This window comes from Emys orbicularis, chromosome 2 (assembly GCF_028017835.1).
Source record: "Emys orbicularis isolate rEmyOrb1 chromosome 2, rEmyOrb1.hap1, whole genome shotgun sequence".
In the NCBI taxonomy this organism is placed as follows: Eukaryota; Metazoa; Chordata; order Testudines; family Emydidae; genus Emys; species Emys orbicularis.
In genome coordinates, this window is record NC_088684.1 from 106,920,341 (window position 1) to 106,942,237 (window position 21,897).

Genomic DNA, 21,897 nt, shown 5'->3' on the forward strand with positions numbered 1-21,897 from the left:
GGGCTGAGCAGCGGCAGAGCGGGCGGCCCGGTCACCGTGTCCAGTGCAGCAGGGATGGGGGGGCTCGGCGACTTCGTGGCTTTATCTTGACATGGCTCCTCCCCGTGCTGCTAGCAGCGCCGCCGCCTCCACTGCTCCTCCTGCGCCCGCCGGCTGCGGGTAGCGAGCGGGCCTCGGTTTCTGCCTGAGTCTCTCCGTCTCCTGCTTGGGGGGGACTTGGGGGTGTTTTTTTTGAGAGGGGAGGAAAAAATCGGTGGGTTTCTTTAACCTAGTCCGACGACTTTATTTTGGGTTAAAACCCTTTTAAAAGCCCCAACCCCCTAGAGAAAAAATGGCTGGAGTGAGGCAAAAATAACCTAAAAGGTGTTTTTTTGGTTTTGGGGTTTTTTTTTGCAAAAAATCTGCCACCAAATTTTCGAAATAAACGGGAAAATTGGTAAAAATTTGCACCTTTCCCCCCCCCCCAAATCTGTTTTTAAAACAACCCACTGGCCTCTCCCATGTCTGTAAAGTCGCTACCATGAAGTGAGAGGGGGAACCCCAGGCCACTGAGTCGGTGCCTCGCTGCCCTGGGCACAGGCCGCCCGCCGCCGCCTTGAGTAGGGAGAGGCCCAAGGGGAAGTGAAAAGCATCGGCCATGCCTAGCCCCAGCTAAATCGGGCTCCCTGCGGAGCGCAGCAGCAGCGGCAGAGAGAGGAGGATCCCCGGGGGATCAGCAGCCCAGGGAGACTGTGGGGTGTTGGGGAATGTAGGACTCTCACCCTGAGGGGTGGGGAGAGTCGGGACCGGGGTATCAAGTCGTGTTTGAGTCTCTAGGTGAGATAATATTGTCCCTTCACCCACACCCACCCCTCATCTATGGCTATCATGATCCCTCTTCTCCTTGGCAGCGGCAGCCTTAGGGCGATGATGTGCCTGATGATGAGCAGGATGAAGTTAGAAATGACTCCGCTGTTTTTCCTCTTTGCTCTTCTGCAAACCAGCGCCGTGTTGTTTGTAGTTGATGATTTTGTTGTTGGCAGGGAAATCTCGTACCTCCCGGGACGTGCACTCCTCCTCTGCACTCTCTTCTCTGCTCTCCATCAAGTGTAATAATCCTAAAAAAAAAAGGGGGAACATAGCAATAGTGGAAACCTGAGAATAATAATCAGCAGAGTCATGAATCTGGCTGGGGTAAAACGCAATTTGTAATTTGTTTTTTATATATATATTTCTTTTTTTTTTTTTTTTTTTGGTAAGCAAGGCAAAAATAACCCCACATGGATTGGGCTTGTGCCAGTTGCTTTTTATTGTACACATAAATCGTGATAAGATTTTTTTTTTTTTTTTTTTCCTTTTCATTCTCACCCACTTATTCGTGTGATTTAACTCTTCACACAAGCATATTTTCTTCAGAATTTTTAGGTTTTGTTATTTCTTGGTACTGTTGCAGAATCGCTTCTTGTCCAATCATGGTTGGACGATTACATATTTTGTTTCTTGACCCCTCTAATGTGATAGCGTCATAAAATATTACCTGAGGTGCGTTTTTTTGGGTTACATTCGCGTTTTATCTATTCAGTCGTATTAGCGGGGATAAAATGACTTGTTTCTGTTGTACTTGAGTCTTATGAAAAAGTGCCCATAGTTTAGTGACAGTTTCCAAAGGCTTTAGTACCACCTGTGTTACAAAATGGGGGACCCAAACTCCCGGAAGAAACAAGCTCTGAACAGACTTCGAGCTCAGCTTAGAAAGAAAAAAGAATCTTTAGCTGACCAGTTTGATTTCAAGATGTATATTGCCTTTGTATTCAAGGACAAGGTAACTTCATTTTAAAATCTTTTTTGTCTTGTCTGTTACCATAGGACTTCAACTCTTAACTGTTAACAGTTATTTTGCAAAATGATCCAAGGTCAAAAATGAAATTTAAAATCTATTTGTCACCATACTGTCTTAAAGTTTGCCTTTAAGTGACTCTGGCTTTCATTTGTCATGTGCTTGCACAGGCTTGTAACATAGTGGTTGCAAGCTCATCATTGGGACACTTGCATCCAAAGAAATCTTTTCCCAGAGTGGGAGGGAATTAAAAAGTACAGTATGTAACTTGTCTATGAAGCCTAATTTGGGGCCTGAATCAGATGCTAATGTGCTTATGAGAGTCACAGTTGTGACAGAGAATTGGCTGCAACAACTACTGAAGTTATCACCTTTATCAGATTAAAACAGAGGTTGGTTGTGACTTCCTTTTAAAACACCTCTTGAAATGGTACAAATGTGCTTGGATATCTGAAGCTGCCGCTGTCATTCTTGAAAACAAGTTTTTATTTGTTTGGCTGCAGTGAACAGAACTTCTGGATGTTGTCATGTTTGTCTGTCCTTGGATAACTCATCTATACCTGCATTTGTATCTTCAATGTGGGTTCTGTCTAACTGTTGGCAGCTATTTTTTCACTTTAATGTTTGTAAAACTCTTTGGTTCACTTAGAATTAGATTGAATTTCTAGGATAATTCATTAGTATGTCAAACTAGTTTAAATTTAAACTAGGATGAAAACTTTTAACTACTGCAGTATGTGTTTATTCCAGGAATGTGGGAGGAGGCTATATTCCAGAACGTGATGCTAAGAAATTGAGCAGACTTAAGACACGTTTTTTAGGCCATGTCTACACTAGCACTTATGTCGGCAATACTTTTGGCGCTCGGGTGTGGAAAAACACCCCCCCCCCCCCCCCGAGCGACATAAGTTTTGCTGGCATAAGCGCTCATGTGCACAGCGCTGTGTTGGTGTGGTGGGAGACGCGCTCTCTCTCTGGTTCAGCTGGTGTTATGTCGTCAGCATAACAGGGCTACACAAGGGATCTTACAGCAGCACAACTGTATCGATGCTGCTTGTAAGTGTAGACATGGCCTTAATCTGCAGTTACTTTCTGAAAGCTCCTTTCCTGAACTCCTTGAGATGGTGTTGACAAGCCTCTAGCTCTAAATCTAACTCTAACTTCAGTTTTGTGAGAGTGATACCCATCCATGGCAAATAGTATTCAGAGTTTGTCTAGTGATAATGGATTTGCAGGTCTCCCTGTTCTTCCTGGACAAATTCCATAGACAATTGCAGCAATCACAGATCTGTGAAAACCAGCCACTACGGAAGTGAAAATCTAAGTAACTGAGGAAAAATGATTTTTTTATTTTTATTTTTATTTTTTGGGTCAAACCGTGTTATACCTTTCTCTGCCTTTTCAATGGAGCATAAAATTGTCTCAGCTTTGTCTGCTTGAAAACTAGTGATACCAATGTAACTTCCTAGATGTTTTTTGGAAGTGTCCTATGCATGCAAATTTGTTTAGGTGTTCTGAAACCTTGCTTACATCCAAGTAGAGAATTCCAGAGTCCATCTTGTGGTCAGTCCTGGACCTGCACACTAAGACTTAGGGTGTTTGAAAGCTTAATGGGTGTAGGAAAGATTTAGAGTAGCCCAGCCTGGAGCATGCAAAAAAGGGGAAGATAAAATAATGCCTATTACGGAGACTGAGTATGTGCCATATCTCTAATGAGGTGTTCAGAAGAGAAATCAAGAGCCTCAGTGAGTTATAAGAAAGTCCTACAGGCAAACAACCTTTGTTTACAGGTGATGTATGTGCAATGTAAAACTGCTTTTTGTTCCTATGACTCGGGTTCTCAAAGGGTGGTCGGGGACCCCTCGGGGTCATGAGGTTATTACATGGGGGGGGGGAGAGGTTGCAAGCTGTCAGCCTCCACCCAAACCCCGCTTTGCATCCAGCACTTATAATGGTGTTAAATATATAAAAAAGTGTTTTTAATTTAAAAGGGGGGCTGCACTCAGAGGCTTGCTAAATGAAAGGGGTCACCAGTACAAAAATTGAGAATTACTGCTATACGTGTTCTCATGAATGGGAGATGCTGATGCAGTTGTTCATAAGTAACTGTCAGTGTGGAAACAATGCAAGAATCAGCTGTGAAAGTGAGTTAGAAAATGAAGTAACTCTTCACTGGTTGACAGTCTGTGATTGCTAGAATTAAGGCTTTTCTACACTACCACTTGCTTCAGTATAATGTGTTGCTTAGGGTTGTGAATAATCCATACACATGAGCGAGTTAAGTTATACTAAGTCAGTGGGAGAGCTTCTCCTGCGACATAGCTCCTATCCCTCATGGAGGTGGAGTAATTAAGTTGACAGGAGAGCTCTGTCTGGCTTAGACTGCAGACGCACACTGTAGCGCTTCTAGTGTGGACTCACCCTTAAAATTGTTCCCACATTGGATCTGCCTCCCTTCTACTGATAGTGGAGTTCTTTTAGTAGGGGGAAGAGACGCTTACATTTCCATTTGATGGAAATTGACAACTTTACAGATGTGAAATGCCTTTGATTGACTTGGTTCACCAGCAGAAATCTCTATCTAGAGCTGTTGCCAAGACCACAGCTGTCAAATTTTGACAAAGTTCCAGTCCTATCAATGCTTGTGCATGTGTTTAACTTGAAGCATGTGCGTAAAAAAGCTTTTGTGGGGATTGGGGCCTGTCTAATAGAGCTCTTTGACTTATTCTCAGTCTTGAAGAGTTTTACAAATAACTTCTTAAGACTGAGTTATGACTCCAAGACGCACCACTAATGCAGTGCTTAAGCAACACTAGCACTGAGGGGAAAACATGCAGGCTTTGAAATGTTGTTATAATCACAAACTGCTTGGAAAAAGGATAGAACCCTAATGTGACTACTGTTTTTTGTTTTTTTAGAAGAAGAAGTCAGCACTCTTTGAAGTGTCTGAAGTGATACCAGTCATGACCAATAATTATGAAGAAAATATCCTGAAAGGTGTGCGGGATTCCAGCTATTCCTTGGAAAGTTCCATAGAGCTTCTACAGAAGGATGTAGTACAGCTTCATGCACCCCGCTACCAGTCTATGCGCAGGGTAAAGTTATTCCTTAAACTTACTAGTTCTTGGCCTGAATTCTGAACAATTGTGAGCTGTTCTTACAAATCCTGGGCCCAATCCTGCATTCCTCCAATCTTTTGTTGAACTAGAATTTTGGGTACATAAAGAATGGTGAATTATGGGTACAGGTTGGGGGCTGAACTGAGATGTGGCACATGTGCTTATCCTGGAATCAGATTTACTTGTGTATTTGTGTAATTATTGAAACTCTCCATTTGTACTTGAATGGGACAGATTATATATTTAGAGATTTGAAAGTACTTCTTCCTGCTAGCCTTGTCCTCTTCTAGTGGGCAAATATTAATCTTCAAAAAGCAGTATTTTTGTGGGATGGCTAAATGTTTATTCCATTTTTAAATGAATATTGAAATGAATGACACTCAGATAATCCATGAAAAAATTATAATCTTCTTTGAGACTAGAAGTTGCAAAAGGGGGGACTGTTATGTAACACTTACTTTGCAGTAGCATGTAAAAAAGCCAACTAGGTCTCTATGCTAGCTCTTGTGCACACAGAAAATTTCTCCCAGTTCTTGTCCCAAAGCATTTGCTTTCTCAGACTAGATATAACAGGTAAATCAGATAAACTAGTGGGTTAGGATGGAAGAATGTGGAGACAAATTTAAGAATTGTGAACATTGTTACCTTATGTAAAAGTGAATTATATTTGCTCTTGCACTGATCATGCTGTAAGAGTAATTTACAAGTGAACCACTCAACTCCTTCTTGCAGGATGTAATTGGCTGTACCCAGGAGATGGACTTCATTCTTTGGCCTCGGAATGATATTGAGAAGATAGTCTGTCTCCTGTTTTCTCGGTGGAAGGGATCTGATGATGAGCCCTATAGGCCTGTTCAGGTATTTTGTAAATTAAAACAAACCAAAGAAACACACTAACTTATTTGAAATGTTAAGATTTTAATATTTCCTGTGAAATGCCAACTTGTTCCTTAGGCTCTTTGTAGCAGTGTATAGTGAGCTCCTGCCAATTTAATGCTATTACAAACATAATGCAGGAGAAGTCATAGCAGCTAGGTGAATGTGCAAGCAGCTTCAGCTTGCCATAGGATATGGGAAAGGATTTTTAGTTCAAGTATTGTCAAACTACTCCTCTTTGGTCCTGAGCTTGTGCTCATTGAAGTCCATGGTAAAGCTCCTATTGACTTCAGTGATGCAGGATCAGGCCTTTACTTAGCATAAATATATTCTCTTTTGAACTAGAATGATAGTGAGCATGTTGTACATGTTGCTTGTGAAAGTATATTCATTTTCATAACCAATAAATTGGTGTCAAGATACTAGTGATAGCTTATAAATGCTTGAGAATTTATTGGCCACTTCTGTTGTTACAAAGCAGCTAAAATATTGAATGCATACTTTCTTTTGTTACTCATACTAAAAGTCTGCCAATACCACTATTAGAATCTGAAAGATATGCAATTCCAACTTTTGTGAATGTTAGAAGATGCAGAAACTGGAATTAGACATCCCTGTTTTCAGTACAATCCAAACTTGATTACTTCAACCTTCTTTAGATAATGAAAGTTCCCCTGATAAATGGAGTTGTTAATGTTTGATAAATGGAAGAGGGGAGCGACTAAAGTTTAGATGCTAGTCCTCTTTCATTTCTTGGCTTGAAGTTAATGAGTTATATACATGTTTCACAGCCAGCCTTAGCTTATTACATTCAGATATTGAAAATACTTTATGCTCTCTGCTCCTTGCTATTGCGTAACAGGCAATAAGCAATTCCAAGTGTTGTGCTTGCATCACTGATGGCAAGGTATTCTAACAAAACAAGATGAAGTTCCTGTTAGACACTGGGTTGAAATGGCACCTTTGTCTAAATTTTTTAATGTATCTGTGTTATGGTTAACATCTACAATGTCTGAGTGAGGGACTACATAATTCCTTGAGTTTACTAACTTGTTTGTCAACACTTTTAAGTGTACAGTCAGCATCACTTCCCCTGTTTGTGTTTCATAAATAAGCTGAGTGAGAACCAAAAGGAAAATTTGATTGTAAAGCTGCAAACTGGAAAGGAAAGCCATCAGAGTACCTGAAACTGCTTGCAACTCCACTTTTTATTTAAGCAGCCAGCTGTCTTAATTTCCGCTACACTTGAAACACCAGAGAGCAAGATTGGTGTTTCCTAACGAAAGGCAAACAAACTTTGCACAGATCTCACTTCAAGCTTCGAGTCAAAGAGTTAAATATATCCTTCTTTCCTATAAAATCTAAATACTCTTAGATTTGGAAAACAGTGATAAGGACTTTACTGTGCAGCATACATGATAGCCACTAGTTTTCTGCAAAAATAAGTTTTGTTTTTTTTGGTTTTTTTGTTTGTTTGTTTAGAATTCTACTCAATATATTCTTAAAACTGAATGCATCTGCAACTAAGGGCTTGGCTACACTTGCGAGTTAACAGCGCAATAAAGGAGCCCCGGGCGCACTAGCTCACTACCTGTCCACACTGTCAAGGCACATAGAGCGCTCTGACTCTGCAGCTACAGCGCTGCTGGTACTCCACCTCAGCGAGTGGAATAACGTTTGCTGCGCCTCCGCTGGAGTGCCATGGCGCCAGTGTGAACAAGGTGTTGCATTACTGCGCTCTGATTGACCTCCGGAAACGTCCCATAATCTCCTTAAGTCAAGTGGCCACTCTTCCTTGTCATTGTTTTGAACTCGCTGTAGGAATGTGGATATGCCCTTTCAAAGCTCAGTTTTTGACAGCTGGCTGCTTATCTGCTCCAGGACAAAGAAATGCTGCTTGCTTTGAGTGAGTGAGAGAGAGGCGGGGGTGGGGTGGGGAGGGAGATCTGCTGCTGTCTGAATTTACAAGACAGCATGCGGACACACTCTCAGCACCCAAAAACCCATTCTCTCTTCCTCCACATACACACAACACACTCCCTGTCACACTCCTCCCCACACCCCGCATTTGAAAAGCACGTTGCAGCCACTTGCATGCTGGGATTGCTACCACAATGCACTGCTCTTTGTGGCTTTGGAAGAGCTGCTAATGTGGCCACGCCAGTGCGCTTCCAGCTGAGAGTGTAAACACTTGGCAGCATTTTCCCTGCTGCGGTCTCCAAAGGTTGGTTTAACTCCCAGTGCTCTACAACTGCAAGTGTAGCCATGCTCTAAAAGTGAACTGCCGAGAAAAGTGCTTGTGCCCTGTAATGCTGCTTAACAATGTGTAAATTGTCTAAAGTCTAAGCTTCTATTTTACTTGACAAATACCATGACATTTCATGCTAGTGAGGGATGTGCCCCATGAAGACTTTGATCCAGTTTTTAACTGGCCCACTCACAATGAGTAGAATCATAAGTTGCTGCTTTCCTAGCTCTTGGTTGAAGGGGAGATGTTGAATATATTTCTTGACATCTCCCAGATGTCTATAAAATTTTTCTGTTTCAGCAGAATACTCAAACATCCCTGTCTTCCTCAATTGAGGGTTGGGAAAGTTGCTCAGGTGTCAAATTATCCAAGTCACTACCCTGCAAGTTTTTCACCTACAGCAAACCAAAAAAACCCAAGGAGGGCAAGGACTTAATTTAACTTTTTTTAACAGCATTGACAAGCCTTGGAAGAAGTTGTCTGCTCTACAATATATAAGTGCCCCTTTGCTATGCAAGTCACCTTCAAAAGGGTGCTGGCATGGTTTGTTTTTTGTTTTTTAAAACTACTTGGGATATGTGTGGTGTGTGGGTTTTTTTCTTTCTTTTTTTTAACCACTTAGATTTTGTCACACTTTATAAAACTTCTAGGGATCTATTAGAACTTAAATTAATTTTTTAATGCATCCTAAATGCACAAATAGTGCTAGTGCATGAGAACCAGAAAGTGAAGTACTGTAAGCACTATTTTTCTTGTCTAAGCTGAGTAAATGCAAAAAAAAACCCCCCCAAAAAACTGGCTTTGAGAATGTAACTACTAAAGTAGCAGTTTTAGTAGTTCAGGGTGTAAAAAGAAATCTGTTTTTGTTAAAATGTTTCTTAATCTGACAGCCTCTAAAGCAATGCTAATGTGTCTTTTGCATTTGTAAATAGTTCTTCCATTCTTGATGTAATTTGATGCCCTTGAAATTGGTAATTTTTATCCATACTCTCTTACTAGCTACATGCTGCAAAAAGTCTAACTCTTAAGGTCTGGTCTAAGCAGACTTGCACCACTTTAGCTATATGTGCATGTTTAAACTGATATAACTAAATGGGTGCAAGTTTGCTCAGATAAAGTCTAAGAGTTAAGGAGCAACACTCATCAAGCAAGATAATTAATCCATTTGGAGTTCTTACAAGGACACAGTTAATTTGAAAGTCAATTTCAAACTGATATTTTTAGGTACTACACACTTGGCCTACAGTTGCATTGTCATTTTTTTATCAATTGAACTTCAACTTTTTAAAATATTTTTCTCTCTTCTCCTCCCTTCATAATTGACACCCATACTTCAGGAAAAACTGACAATACTCTGAAGTGCTGTCAGGTGTGCAAAATAAATAAAACTAGAGCTTTTTTTTCTTTGTTATAATAATGCAGCTTGCTCATGTGCCTCTGCACTGCTTATGTCTCTGTCCAGTAGCAGAATTAAATGTACATCTCTGGTCATGTTCTCCACTGTTAAAAACCTAATGGGTAGCAGTAAAACTGATCATAGTGTCTCTTCCCCCAAGCTTAAATCTGAGCAGTAGAGAGGGATCAGCTCTGGATTTTATGAGTCTGACCCTACTCAGATCAAACACAGAATGTTAGTAATTTAATGTGGTAAGCTTTGTTTGTAAACACTGCCTTTATTCCTGTACAGGCCAAGTTTGAATTTCATCATGGTGACTATGAAAAACAGTTTCTGCATGTTCTGAGCCGAAAGGACAAGACTGGAATTGTTATCAACAATCCTAACCAGTCAGTGTTTCTCTTCATTGACAGACAGCACTTGCAGGTAAGCTTGTCCTCTTCACACTTTTCAGAGCATAGTTTTAAGGACCTGGAATATTAAGTCTTAACTTATGAGACAACACTTTATCCTTTTGTAAGCACATGAAAGGAGAATAATTGTCCAAGGGTTTATAAGTGATCTAGTTGTAAGTATTTAATTATTTTAAGTTTACATGAACAAAATTGCCATGGTCGTATGCTTGCTATTAAGTGGTGTTACAACAAACCACCATTCTGAAGACTTAAAGATGCAACAACTGGATGTAAGCAAAAAATGTTGCCAAATAAGATTGATTCAGGGCCTTTTTGTTCTGGAATCTATTGGAAATAACTGCTAAAACAGATTCCTTATATTTTGAAAAGTCAAAGCAATTTTGGCTTAATCCTTTTTGTAGTTTCATTAAGTAACTCAACTCACAACTTACAGTTGGAATGAAGAATTATTGGAAGAACAGTTCAGTGGTTTCATAACACTTTCATCTTCTAAACATTGCAGGTCTTGTCGAAGACTTAATTCTTATACATACAAAATGGTCATTGTCAAAAATCCCTCCTACTCAGGCCAATGATCAATCAGAGGCCTATTTGGAGCCCTGCCATGTTTCTCATATCAAACTACAGAAACATCTCCATTAGACAGGAATAGTATCCTAAATAGCATCCTCTTTCAAAACATCTAACTATTTTCAAGGCGCTCAGTTGCCTGAACTCCTAGAATCATAGAACTGGAAAGGACCTCAGTCTTCTAGTCCACTCCCCTGCACTCAAGACAGGACTAAGTATTATCTAGACCAGTGGTTCTCAACACATAGGCTGCGTGCAGCCCAGTCATCACATAACTGCAGCCCATGTGAAATCCTTGGGGCATACAAGTAGTATATTTTGTGTGGATGTGGCCCACCTAACACAGAACTGCATATACGGTACACAGTGGTAAATAGGTTGAGAACCACTGATCTAGACCATCCCTGACAGGTGTTTGTCTAACCTGCTCTTAAAAATCTCCAATTATGGAGCAGTTTAAAGAAGTTTTACCTAATGTCCAACCTAAACTGCCCTTGCTGCAATTTAAGCCCATCGCTTCTTGTCCTATCCTCTGAGGTTAAGGAGAACAATTTTTCTCCCTCCTCGTCCTTGTAACAACTCTTGTATACTTGAAAACTCATGTCCCCCATCAGTCTTCTCTTCTCCAGACTAAACAAACCCAATTTTTTTTCAATCTTTCCTTATGGGTCATGTTTTCTAGACCTTTAATCATTTTTGTTGCTCTTTGGACTATCTCCAGTTTGTCGACATCTTTCCTGAAATGTGACACCCAGAACTTGACACAGTTCTCCAGTTGAGGCCTAATCAGTGTGGAGTAGAGCAGAAGAATTATTTTTTGTCTTGCTTACAACACCCCTGCTAATGCACCCAAAAAAAAAAAAAAAAAGAAACCTATTTCTGGGATGTAACATATTTAGCTTATGATCCACTATGACCCATTTCACAGTACTCCTTCCTAGGTAGTCATTTCCCATTTTGTATGTGTGCAACTGGTTGTTCCTTCCTAAGTGGAGTACTCTGCATTTGTCCTTACTGAAGAGACTCTGTGTACATATAAGATAGACTAAAGCTCTGGCGTGAGAGCCATGGTTGACAACTTTTGCTCCTGTGGCACAGTGGAACACTGTCTCTACAATAAGGGTAAAGCTAGGTTGTTTAGGAGACTGACCTTTGTCTGGAGCTGGCCCAAGACTGAAATGAGCTCTTTAAGGACCATTACAAACCTCACCACCTTAAGTAGCTTGAACTTGGAGAAGTTCTTTGACCTTGCTTTCTCTAGTCTACACATGTATTTGAAAATTGCTGCGCATGCTTGTCCCCCTGAGGAGAAGATGAGAGAACAAACATATGACATGTTAGTCATGCTGCACTGGAAGGCTCTCAGGTTCTTATACCATGCTCACTAGTATCTATGTAGAACAGAATCTGTCTGCCATTGCAACAGCCCCCATTCTTGCAGGTTTTAAAACTGATCATTTTGTCAAAAAGTTAGGTAATGAGCTTTTTAACAATTTTTTTGAACAGCAACAGTTAAAAGTAGGATTACTATTGCTGGAGGAGGACAATACCTTCCACAATTAGTTATCTGTTAGCTACAGAATGAAGAAATTGCTAAATCAAACTAATCACTAAGTTTATATTTTGCCATTTATGTTAACTTACCTAGAAGCAAGAGTTAGTGTTAACAAATGGTTGCCATCACAGAATATTGAGACTGTTCTGAGATCAAGTTTTTTCATACCACTTGTGAGAGTAGATGTCAGGACTTTATATAAACAGGCAGGGCTTTGGAGCTGTGCTCCGGCTCCGCTCCAGCTCCAGGCAAAAACGTACTGCTCCGGGCTCTGCTCCAAAGCCCTGTAAACAGGGACAACAAGCTTTGTGGAAACTTAAGTCTTTGCTCACTCAGCTCCTCCTTTAGCAGACCCCTTTTTCAGACCAATCCCTTGCTCTAAACCATTATGTAAAACCTCATGGAAAAGGAAGCCAGTGACTCTGAAGTTTTCTTCCTTTGCTCACCACACCCTCTTTGATGCAGAATTTCAAGGAAGGGAAGGGTTGCCACCCACCCTTCTCTTGGCATCTTTAGCTTTCCAGGCCCTTTCAGGTTTAAGATACCTGGTGTAAGAAAATAATCTAACTAGTCATTGACTCACCAGAAGCTTTGCTCAGACCACTGCTTTGCATATGCCCTGCTCAGAAAACAGTAAGGCAAACCCTTTAAATTAGGGCTTCCACAATGATATAACCTATCCCAGTTTCTTCCACCAATAGTTGTAGGATTGCTGTGATCTGTAACTGCCTTCTTGACTACTAAATCTCTTTTGCCTTTCTTAATGGTATTTCCCTTGCCATCCCAAATATTGTCTTTGGTCAACACAGCGGTGAAGTTGAGGAGGAAAGCGGAGTGTTTCTTGTGTATAGGGGGAGAGATCCCAGCCCAATCTTCCAGTGTTCCAGGAGGCTACTGGTGACTTGCAAATCCCTAATATTGTTCCCCTTTCCCTACAGCAGAAACCATACGTGGAACTTTGAAAATCGATATCAACTTAGAAATGTATTGCATTTAAATGACTAATGCTTGAAACAGTGTTTTTTTTTTTTTTTTTTTTTTTAAACTGATCAAACTGGCATAACCATGGCAGAAAAAAAATCCAAATTTAAAGTTAGCGAACAATAGCAAGTACTTCCTTATTGGGTGGCTGCTGCAATAACCTCAAGCTGGGCTGACAATTCAGGATCCAAAGACTTCTAACTTAACTGTAACTCTCATTTGTTCAAATATCAAAAGAGGGCTACCTTTCTAAACTCACTTGTAAAACCCCTGCTGTTCCAAATGTAACTTCTTTTCAGAAGTCCCTTGAAATCCTGGGGTTTACCTCAGTGTTTCCTAAATAAATACTTATAAATGTTTGGGTTAATTTAAAACAACTAAAGAAAGCTGGTAATTCTGGACAAGCTCTTCATGCTTTGGACTAGAATCGCAATGCATGACCACGTGAGCCACACAAACCCCAAAAGGTTGCAGAAGCCTACCTCTATACCACACCTTACCACCACCTTCTCCCACCCTTAATTTAGAACAACTTTGTGTAAATGAGGCAAACTCAGCGATCTTGGGGTTGAAAACAGCATCTTATTTTAATAGCTTGTTAACTGCGACTGACAGAACAGGAAGCAAGTACAGTATCTATTTGAAACTATTGGAGGAAATTGGTGAACTCTAAGTATCCAAACTGTTTTTTCTGGCTAGGAAACACTGTAGCTACCACCTTTAGTCTCAAAATGCCAAGTGATCTTCAGCAGATCCTGACTACTCATAGTCATGGGGAGCTCAAACAGTGTACCTTAATATTGGGGTATTGATTTGGTACTGAAGCAGAGAATAGTGCTGCCTCTCTATTCTGCATGCTGACCATGACCAGATTATATTCAATTTAGTTTGAGAGCTGAGATCTCAGCCTGAGATGATGTGGCTGTGTAGCTTCCCCATGTAGAGCTGAATAACTTATTTTTGTATGAAAATATATTCTGGAGAATCTCTTAATTGTTATATAGCTAATGTTAAATCTTCACTCAAGAAGTCTAATTTGGTAGCCCCTCTTACAAAGACACTATACTACTTGTCAGATTCCACTCATGGTTGTAAAAACTTGTTAAATAGTTTGACATTGTCCCATATTTTGATCAGACTGCATACACAGAAGGGGTTGAAGCAGAGTGGTTATAAGAATCTCATTTATTTGTTGGGATTGTTTTGAGTGGCGAAGTGTAAATATTAAACCTGTGCAAATGTAACTTTTTTGTTTGACTATATGTTAGGTCTGAACAAACTAAATGCTTTTTTTTCTTTTTCCCCCCCAGACTCCAAAAAACAAAGCTACAATCTTCAAGTTATGCAGCATCTGCCTGTACCTGCCACAGGAACAGCTCACCCACTGGGCGGTTGGTACCATAGAGGATCACCTCCGTCCTTACATGCCAGAGTAGGGTACTGGCCAGCAAAATGGGGAAGATCACAGTATGCAGCAGTGAATTCTCACTTTCCTCACCACTTCATTCTTTCAGAATTTAGAAGAAAATGGACTCATGTTCAGAACACTATACATTGTGAAACTTTATCATCCTGGATTATTTTTTAATCATTTGTATCAGAACTTTACAATTTTTTTAAATGTTTTCTGCATGGACCTTGTGAAAGAGAGGATGCTCTGCATATTTTTGCATTGTGTCAGCATCTTACTAAAATGTGAAATGAAAGGACTGTTGTACACTGAAACAAATGCATCTGAAAGCACAAGGTGATCATTTGTGGTGGTGTTCCCATTTGTGCTGATCATGCCCCCTAACATCTAATGTTAGTCATCAGTATTTGGAGGGTGAGAAGTGAATGTAACGGGTATAAAAGCCTTATAGCTTTGCTGTTAATGATTGTATCAGAGAGCACTATCCGATTCATTCTAATGAACAGAAAAGTGGCTGTTACAATAGAAATGTAAATGTGGGGAAAGAATTCATATAAGGAAAAAAGCATCTCATTCAGTGTAGGCATTTCTTGCCTTTTTTTATTTTGCTGGGCCATGTTTAAGTTTACTGGCACTTTCACTTTTGGATCTTTCCCCAAGTTGCTGTATAACTGTATAAAAAAGTATTCTGTTGAGTTGGATACATTTATACAGATTATGAGGCAGACCTGGAGTCTGAAGTAGTTAAAGCAGCTAAAAGTAAAATAGTAGCTGCAGAAACCATGTTCTTGGTAGAGGATTATTTTTTCTTGAGAGTTGAGACTTGTAAACTTGCTGGCGAACTGCAGGAAAATACTGGTTTCTAAAACATTTCTTATGGAAAACCCATTGAGGGTTTTTGAAATAGACGTTATAAAGCAGTTGTGAACTTCACTGTAAAATAGTGTTTGGAGTGTCAAAAGTTGGTTCTGGCAGAACATTTTAAGACTGTGCAATGAAATAAGGAAGACTACTGTATAGTTTTGATGACTAAGAAGGCTTTGCTTAAGGGTTGAGTACTTTACTGGAGTAAATCTGTATAAGCCTGCTCCCTTTGGGTAAAACTAGTGCTTACCTGTTTAAATTTGTATTTAGCTTTTGTTTGGAATTGGAAAAATTGGAAATTAAATAAATTAGGTGAAAGATGACAATTAATTTTATGCAAAGCTCATGCGTTTGTTTAATTACTTAGCTCATACTATTTTCTTACAATATGTCATCCACAAATATTTCAGACTTAAAGCTTGTAGAGCAGTCTAAGCATTACCACTAATTTTCACTAGAGAGACTAAGACATGTTCTCAGCATCTGATATGGTTATGGTAATATCAGTCTGGCATTTAAAAATATAGTGATGTGACAACACTAATATTAAACTAGCGACCAAAAGCAGCTGAATTCACTTAAGGGCATGCTGGTGTGCCAGAAGCACTGTGAATTCTACTGACTTTTCTTCTCTCCCCCTCCTCCCCCCCCCTTTTGTCCTGGCAAGTCCCTCAAAAGGGAAGGGCTGTTGAAGTGAAATTACATAATTTCAATTTATTAAGAAAACATTGCTTCCTCTTTTCCTTACTTCTGTTTTAGGGCCTGATCCTGAAAAATGCTGCTAGGCATTTGGGAATACTTGAAAATTGGTATTACTGTCAGTAGTGCTGGTAGGATCAGTTCCTAACTGGTAACTGTTTCTTTTCAGTGACCTGTGAGACAAATAGCAATACCAGACTACAGCTTGGTGAAACTTCGGTTCCACTTCTAGAATATTGTCTTTAGCAGTCTTGTTTGAATACTGTAACCTACTAATGAGCTGTTCAAGGTTGCTCATGTGTTGTCTTGGGCAATGCATCTTGGGTGGAAACTAGTGTTTCACTCTGTCCTTGATCAAACTAATTATAGGGTGTGGCATTGGCCATCTCAGTTGAGATTCTGGTCACTGACAAGCAAATGACTCAAAGGATAAGAGTTAGGGAATTGGTGTTTCTAATTATAGAATCTTTTAACAGTCATAAAAGAAAATCAAGATACTGGTTTATGAGGACCTCTCCAGGTTTATCCACAGTGGCCAGATCCTTCATCTTAATTTAAAATTCTGTTACAGAAAGTAATCTGTACTCAATTATATTGCTGCTGTCTTATGGATTTGTATGGGAATCTTATAGATGTATAGGTATCAGACCTACATTATGTGGCAGAGAACTCAATTTAAACAGTAGTATACTCTGAAAACACTTCCCATTCCAAGCTATACATTATTTCTTACACTCTCTTTGATAAATTAAATCTATTATATATCACTACCAAACTTTCTGACAAGTAACAGAACTGTAGAAGTTTGTCAGGAAAGGAGAAAGGGAAACTGGTTTTAATAGGTGGGTTGGGATGTCCTTTCTCCTCCCCCCCCCCCCCCCCCCCCCCCCAGTATTTACGAAACTTAAATCTCTTGCTCTGAGAAGGGGATTCACCATCTTTCCTCTCCTCTTGGGAAGGGCACAAGAGACCTTGCATTTTGGAAGGATGTTGAATTTCTCACATTGACAAAATGAGGCAGAGTATCTCCAATTATGGAGAACATTGAATATTCTGGTGTTAAAGTTCCCACCCTATGAGAGCAGTTCATGTCATTGAGCTATTATTTTTAGGTCATCTTTGGGATTGTATCCTGCTAGAGGTGTGTGAGCTGATACAATCTTCACAACTCTAAAGGCTAGGGTTCATTTTATTAAATCTTTTATGAAGCATAATTGTGCTAATTTAAGTATGTGTAACAGCTCTGCATAAACACCCAAAACATACCTTTTGAAAAGGTTGAGCTGTTTATTTAATATTCTTTGACACATGTACACCTCCCTTCTATGTCCTTAAACAGTCTAACAGGAAAAATACGAAATTCTGTGAGGCTGTTCTCACTACCCATGTTGTAGCTTGGTAGGAGAGTTCTCTTGTGGCTCTTAAGTCTGAATGTGATAGGAATTGAAACCTGGGCAGGGATTTGGGTACAACAGAGCAGACCGGTTAGAAGTATCTGTGGTTGGTCCAAGTTTTCCATGTATCTTGGCAGTAGAAAAGGATGCTTGCAGAAGAGGATGCTTACCTACCAACTATGGAATATATGAATTTATGGGGCAAGCACTTTATAATCCTCTTAAGCTTCAAAATGCCAAATCTCCACTCCTAACCTACTCAGTAGCATAGCTTTTTGTCCAGATGACGAAACCGGTAAGTAGTTACTGTGGCGTACCAGATAACGTGAGGAAATGGTTGCATTTAGGGTGGGAGAGAAGAGTGGGTCTGAGAAGGGGCTGGAGCCAGGAGCTTACTGAAGGTTGAACTAGGTTTTTACATCTTATCCACCTACTGAATAACTGATACTTTATTCCTCCATTATACTTTAAATAAAATCCCTTCCCCAGATCTTTACTAGATTACACTCAAATTGCTACAATAAATGATGCATCATAGGTCAAGCAGCTGTAACACATTTACGTAACATAACACTTCTGTTATTAAGCCCATGCTTCCAAATGTTCATAACAATACTAAATTAACTGGTGTGGCTGAAATTTTACATGCCTCAGCTTGATTTATTGAGCAGAAAGCTTTTAATCCTGTTAACAAGGCTAATGAAAAGTAGAAAGTTTTGCTAATTTTAACTTTTCAGACTTTTTTAAACAGCTCTGGTAGTTCTGTGGTGTAAAGTAACACTATGAAATTAAGCAAGATGATAGTGCTGGGAACAGGGACGGGCCTTTGGCTATCCTTGTGAAAGTCCAGTCCTAGATTTGGTAGTTACAAACCACAGAAATTTCTACTTGCATAGAGAGCTTATTGGATGCTCCTTCATTTTCTGAAAGTTTCAATTACACCACCCATGTTCCAAAGCAATTACATAGAGATGAAATCTTCATTGGGGGGGGGGGGGGGAGAGAGAGATGCAAAATGGAAATACTGGATTGGGAAGATGATCATGAGTTCTTCTGTAGTACTAGTGCCTGGTATTAATTGTGTGCACTTCACAACCATTATTAGTGAGCAAGGCCTTGTATGCTTACATAGTTCTCTAATATGGCAGATGCAAGTGTTATTTACAGTCAAGTTGCCTCAAACAATGTCATCTCCATATGCTTGAGTATGTTGTCTGCAAAAATGGGGCTATTGCTGCATATGTAACTTATTGGTTCAGTGCATTACACAGTATAGTACACCAGCTAGTGGAGTTACTCCTTCAGCTCAAATAGTCTAGATCTGTGCTGTGGATCTGAAAACCCTGGGTGTGAATCCCACTGATGAACAATGCAGAGGATCATCTGAGTTCACTTGATACCATTTTTGCACCCTCAAGGGTCCTGTGGGAAAGAGTATGATTATGCAATGAAAGGCAGCGTCCTAATGCATATATAAAATGGGAGTAAATTAAGATTGTGTTCATAATATTTTAGTATTTTACTTTTAAACAAAATTTCAAAAGAACGTTAATCTTTTGAGGATTTTTTATAGTTATGTATATGGAAAAGGTCCATGTGTCTTGTGCATCAAAGTAAGTGTGGGAATATGTAAGGTTAATTTTCATATATACACATTTTTAACCAAATGTGCAAACTGTATAGATTAATTATTTCCCTATTTTTAATTGGGTCTAGAATTAAGGGAAGATATCCTTCATCCTCAGCTTCCTGTAGGGATTAGGGTTTTTCCTTTCCAAAAACCATTTCTGGCCTTAAGGCAGCAAGGGCCACTTTTTTGTTGCAGCAGGCTTCTCACTGCCTCTCTGCTGGTTCCACCCTCCCCTGCATTGAATACTACCAGACCTTAAGAATGCAGAGGAGTTGAGAATTATAAGAGACTTCTTTGAGATGTAAAGACTTTCGGGGGGGGGGGGGGGGGAAGGGTTGCTGAGAATAGTAGTTGTAGTGGAAATTCCAAGTTCTGAAGCCCTGCTTGCCAGTGGTTGGACACCAGAGGAAGATTCCTTCACTTTGGCAATCACTTATGGAGCAGATTTTTGCCAGTAGTAGCAAGGGCTTTAAGTGGACTAGTAATACAATTTTTTCAAAGTGTAAAACTTAGCTTTTTGACTTGGTTGGTTCTTTTCTTAGCAGCAGTTTTTTGTTCAATAGCTTTTGTGAAAAACTGTTTTTAGTTTCAGCACAGGAGATCTTGCAAAAACTCATAAGGCCAACAATGGTTACAGTTCCCAGCCCTGTACTAGCAACATCCTAAAGTCATGATTTATGAAGCATAAGCACAGAGCCATTCAAATGATCATAATGTTCTCCCACAACTAGGGAACTACAGAAGTGTCAGCGTAAGTCATTCACCCACTTGTACAAGAAAGGGAACTTCAACCTAGGAGCAAATTGGAACCAGCTCTATCCATCAAGACCTAACTAGAATTTAACTTTAGTCCCTACTTTAGAGAGAGAGGCAAACACTCATTTTCTCCACTAGGCTGCTCTCAAACTTCTCTATAAAGTATGGAGTTCTTAAACTTTCACAGCATGGAGATCACATTTTAATAGAGATGTAGGTTACTTCCAGATACCAAATTTAGGCTCCAGTCCTGCAACTTGCTCTGCAAGATCAGACACTTATCCTCAGGTCCACTAAAGTCAATGGTGCATGGGTTTGTCTGCAGATTAGGTTTTAGCCTCAGGGTTCCAATCCTATGTCCACACTATCCAGCTTTTAGCAACAGGGCTGTGCTGCTACAGCCATGCAGCTAAAAAGCACCCAGTGTAGCTGCTGTTTGTCTGCAGGAGAGAGCTCTCCTGCTGACAAACTTCCACCCACAATGAGCTGCGTTAGTGTTGGCAACAAAGCGCTGTTCATGCCAGCGCTTCTCGGCAAAACTCGTCTTTCGGGGTGCGTGGATGTGTTTAACACCTTTGAATAACAAAAGTTTTGTTTTTCACTTGCCAGTGTAGACAGAGCCTAAATTGTGAAATAAATGATCAGGCCAGAATGCTGCTGTTTTGTGCTCTTGATTAATCTACCTGCACTGAAATTAGTGTATACCTTGTGTTCTTAATTATTTACACGGGGTTTCCATTGAGATGTTGAACTAATAAATTTTCCTGACTTTACTCATTCATAGTTAAGGACAATGTCAAGGTTGATTGGCCTAAATTTAACCAACTTTTTCTGTCTAGAAACCGTGTAGAATTCTATATGCAGATATTACAAAAATAACATTGTAGGACTCAGAGAGGTAGCTGTGTTAGTCTGTATCAGCAAAAACAACGAGGAGTCCTTGTGGCACCTCAGAGACTAACAAATTTATTTGGGCATAAGCTTTCAAAAGTGCCACAAGGACTCCTCGTTGTTTTCATTGTAGGACTGTTTGAATCAAATATGGGTATGTTTATTTTAATTATGAATATAATCAGAAAGGCAGGAGTTCCTGAACTGGAGGAAAGTAAAGAAAAACTGGTAAGCAAACTGATAGTTTTCAGACTTTTTAAAGGTCATTATCAGAGTTAGCTGAAACATTGACAGAACACAAGAAATGAATAGAAATCTGCATTTTTACAGTTTCCAACCAGCTCTAATGCTGGAAAAAAATCTTAAGTGTAGCATGCAACTTAGCAGGTTAGTCTTGCGTTCCTAGCCATAACTTTAGCTAGACACTTGAGAGGTCCAAAACTATAACTCTCAATCTTTTGGTGTGTTTGCTGTTATAAACCCAGGTAGAGAATAAGCTTTTATAGTGATATTCAAAATGAATTTAAACCATTCAGCTCTGGCCTTTTTCCATGTGCTGGTTTGTCATTTTTACTGACATCTGATCTGGAATTTCTTTCATAGTTACTTGTTACTGCTATTATATTGAGGTATATATGACTAACCTGCACTCAGTTTCTGGTCTCTTTACTCAAAACGATTAGTCCCTTATTTTGAGTAATCCCTGCCATTTCAATAGGGGAAACATAATCAGAGTAGGGATATCAGAATCCGACTCTGAGTGCAATCTAAAGTGCAAATTCTATTTTATTGAACAGGTTACATGTATAAAGTCAAACTGTCTAAAATATGACACTCATGGTATGAATGAAAGTAGCTGATACACAGCATCTACCTCCTAGAAAAAAATTCTCAACTTTGTCACTAATTCCTATAAACATTTGTAACATCTGTGGATATTTAAAGGAAGAATGTAGGTAAGTGAATAAAAATGATCAGACCAAGTGAAACTACTGGGGTTCTAATTAGGGCAAAGGAAGTGATGAAAACAAGAGGCTTCATGAGTACAGCCAAAGGGCTTAGGTAGCAGTAATCACAAGACAAGTCAGAAAAGCATGAAGAGAACAGTAGTGCAGATAAGTTTCTACATACCTCATTACACATGCTTCTTGCTCTAGAGCAGTGGTCTCCAACGTGGGGTGTGCAAGAGGATCCTTGGGGGTGCGCGGCAGAGGAGCGTGGTGGGTTTTTTTTTTTTTTTTGCTTCGGCAGGAGTCTGAGTTTGTTTTTGTTTTT

At 39.8% G+C, this 21,897-nt stretch overlaps 1 protein-coding gene across 2 annotated transcripts; it reads left to right on the forward strand.

Moving 5' to 3' along the window:
- The first annotated feature begins 204 nt into the window (after nucleotides 1-204).
- C2H6orf62 (chromosome 2 C6orf62 homolog) lies at nucleotides 205-15,593 on the forward strand. Of its 2 annotated transcripts, none has more exons than XM_065399503.1 (5): nucleotides 205-1,801; nucleotides 4,735-4,911; nucleotides 5,668-5,793; nucleotides 9,747-9,881; nucleotides 14,288-15,593. In XM_065399503.1, exons 1-5 carry the CDS (start codon nucleotides 1,673-1,675, stop codon nucleotides 14,411-14,413), a joined length of 693 nt encoding a protein of 230 aa, XP_065255575.1. In that variant the 5' UTR covers nucleotides 205-1,672; the 3' UTR covers nucleotides 14,414-15,593. The 2 variants fall into 2 exon arrangements, with proteins under 2 accessions (XP_065255575.1, XP_065255576.1); XM_065399504.1 differs by lacking the exon at nucleotides 205-1,801 and adding an exon at nucleotides 3,190-3,606.
- The last annotated feature ends 6,304 nt before the right edge of the window (nucleotides 15,594-21,897 follow it).

What these genes read in the sequence shown, in the direction of transcription:
- C2H6orf62 (XM_065399503.1), top strand. Translation starts at nt 1,673, where the DNA reads ATGGGGGACCCAAACTCCCGGAAGAAACAAGCTCTGAACAGACTTCGA. An exon ending in GCTACCAGTCTATGCGCAGG is followed by an intron (nt 4,912 to 5,667) that starts GTAAAGTTATTC and finishes TCCTTCTTGCAG; the next exon opens with GATGTAATTGGCTGTACCCA. An exon ending in TTGACAGACAGCACTTGCAG is followed by an intron (nt 9,882 to 14,287) that starts GTAAGCTTGTCC and finishes TTTCCCCCCCAG; the next exon opens with ACTCCAAAAAACAAAGCTAC.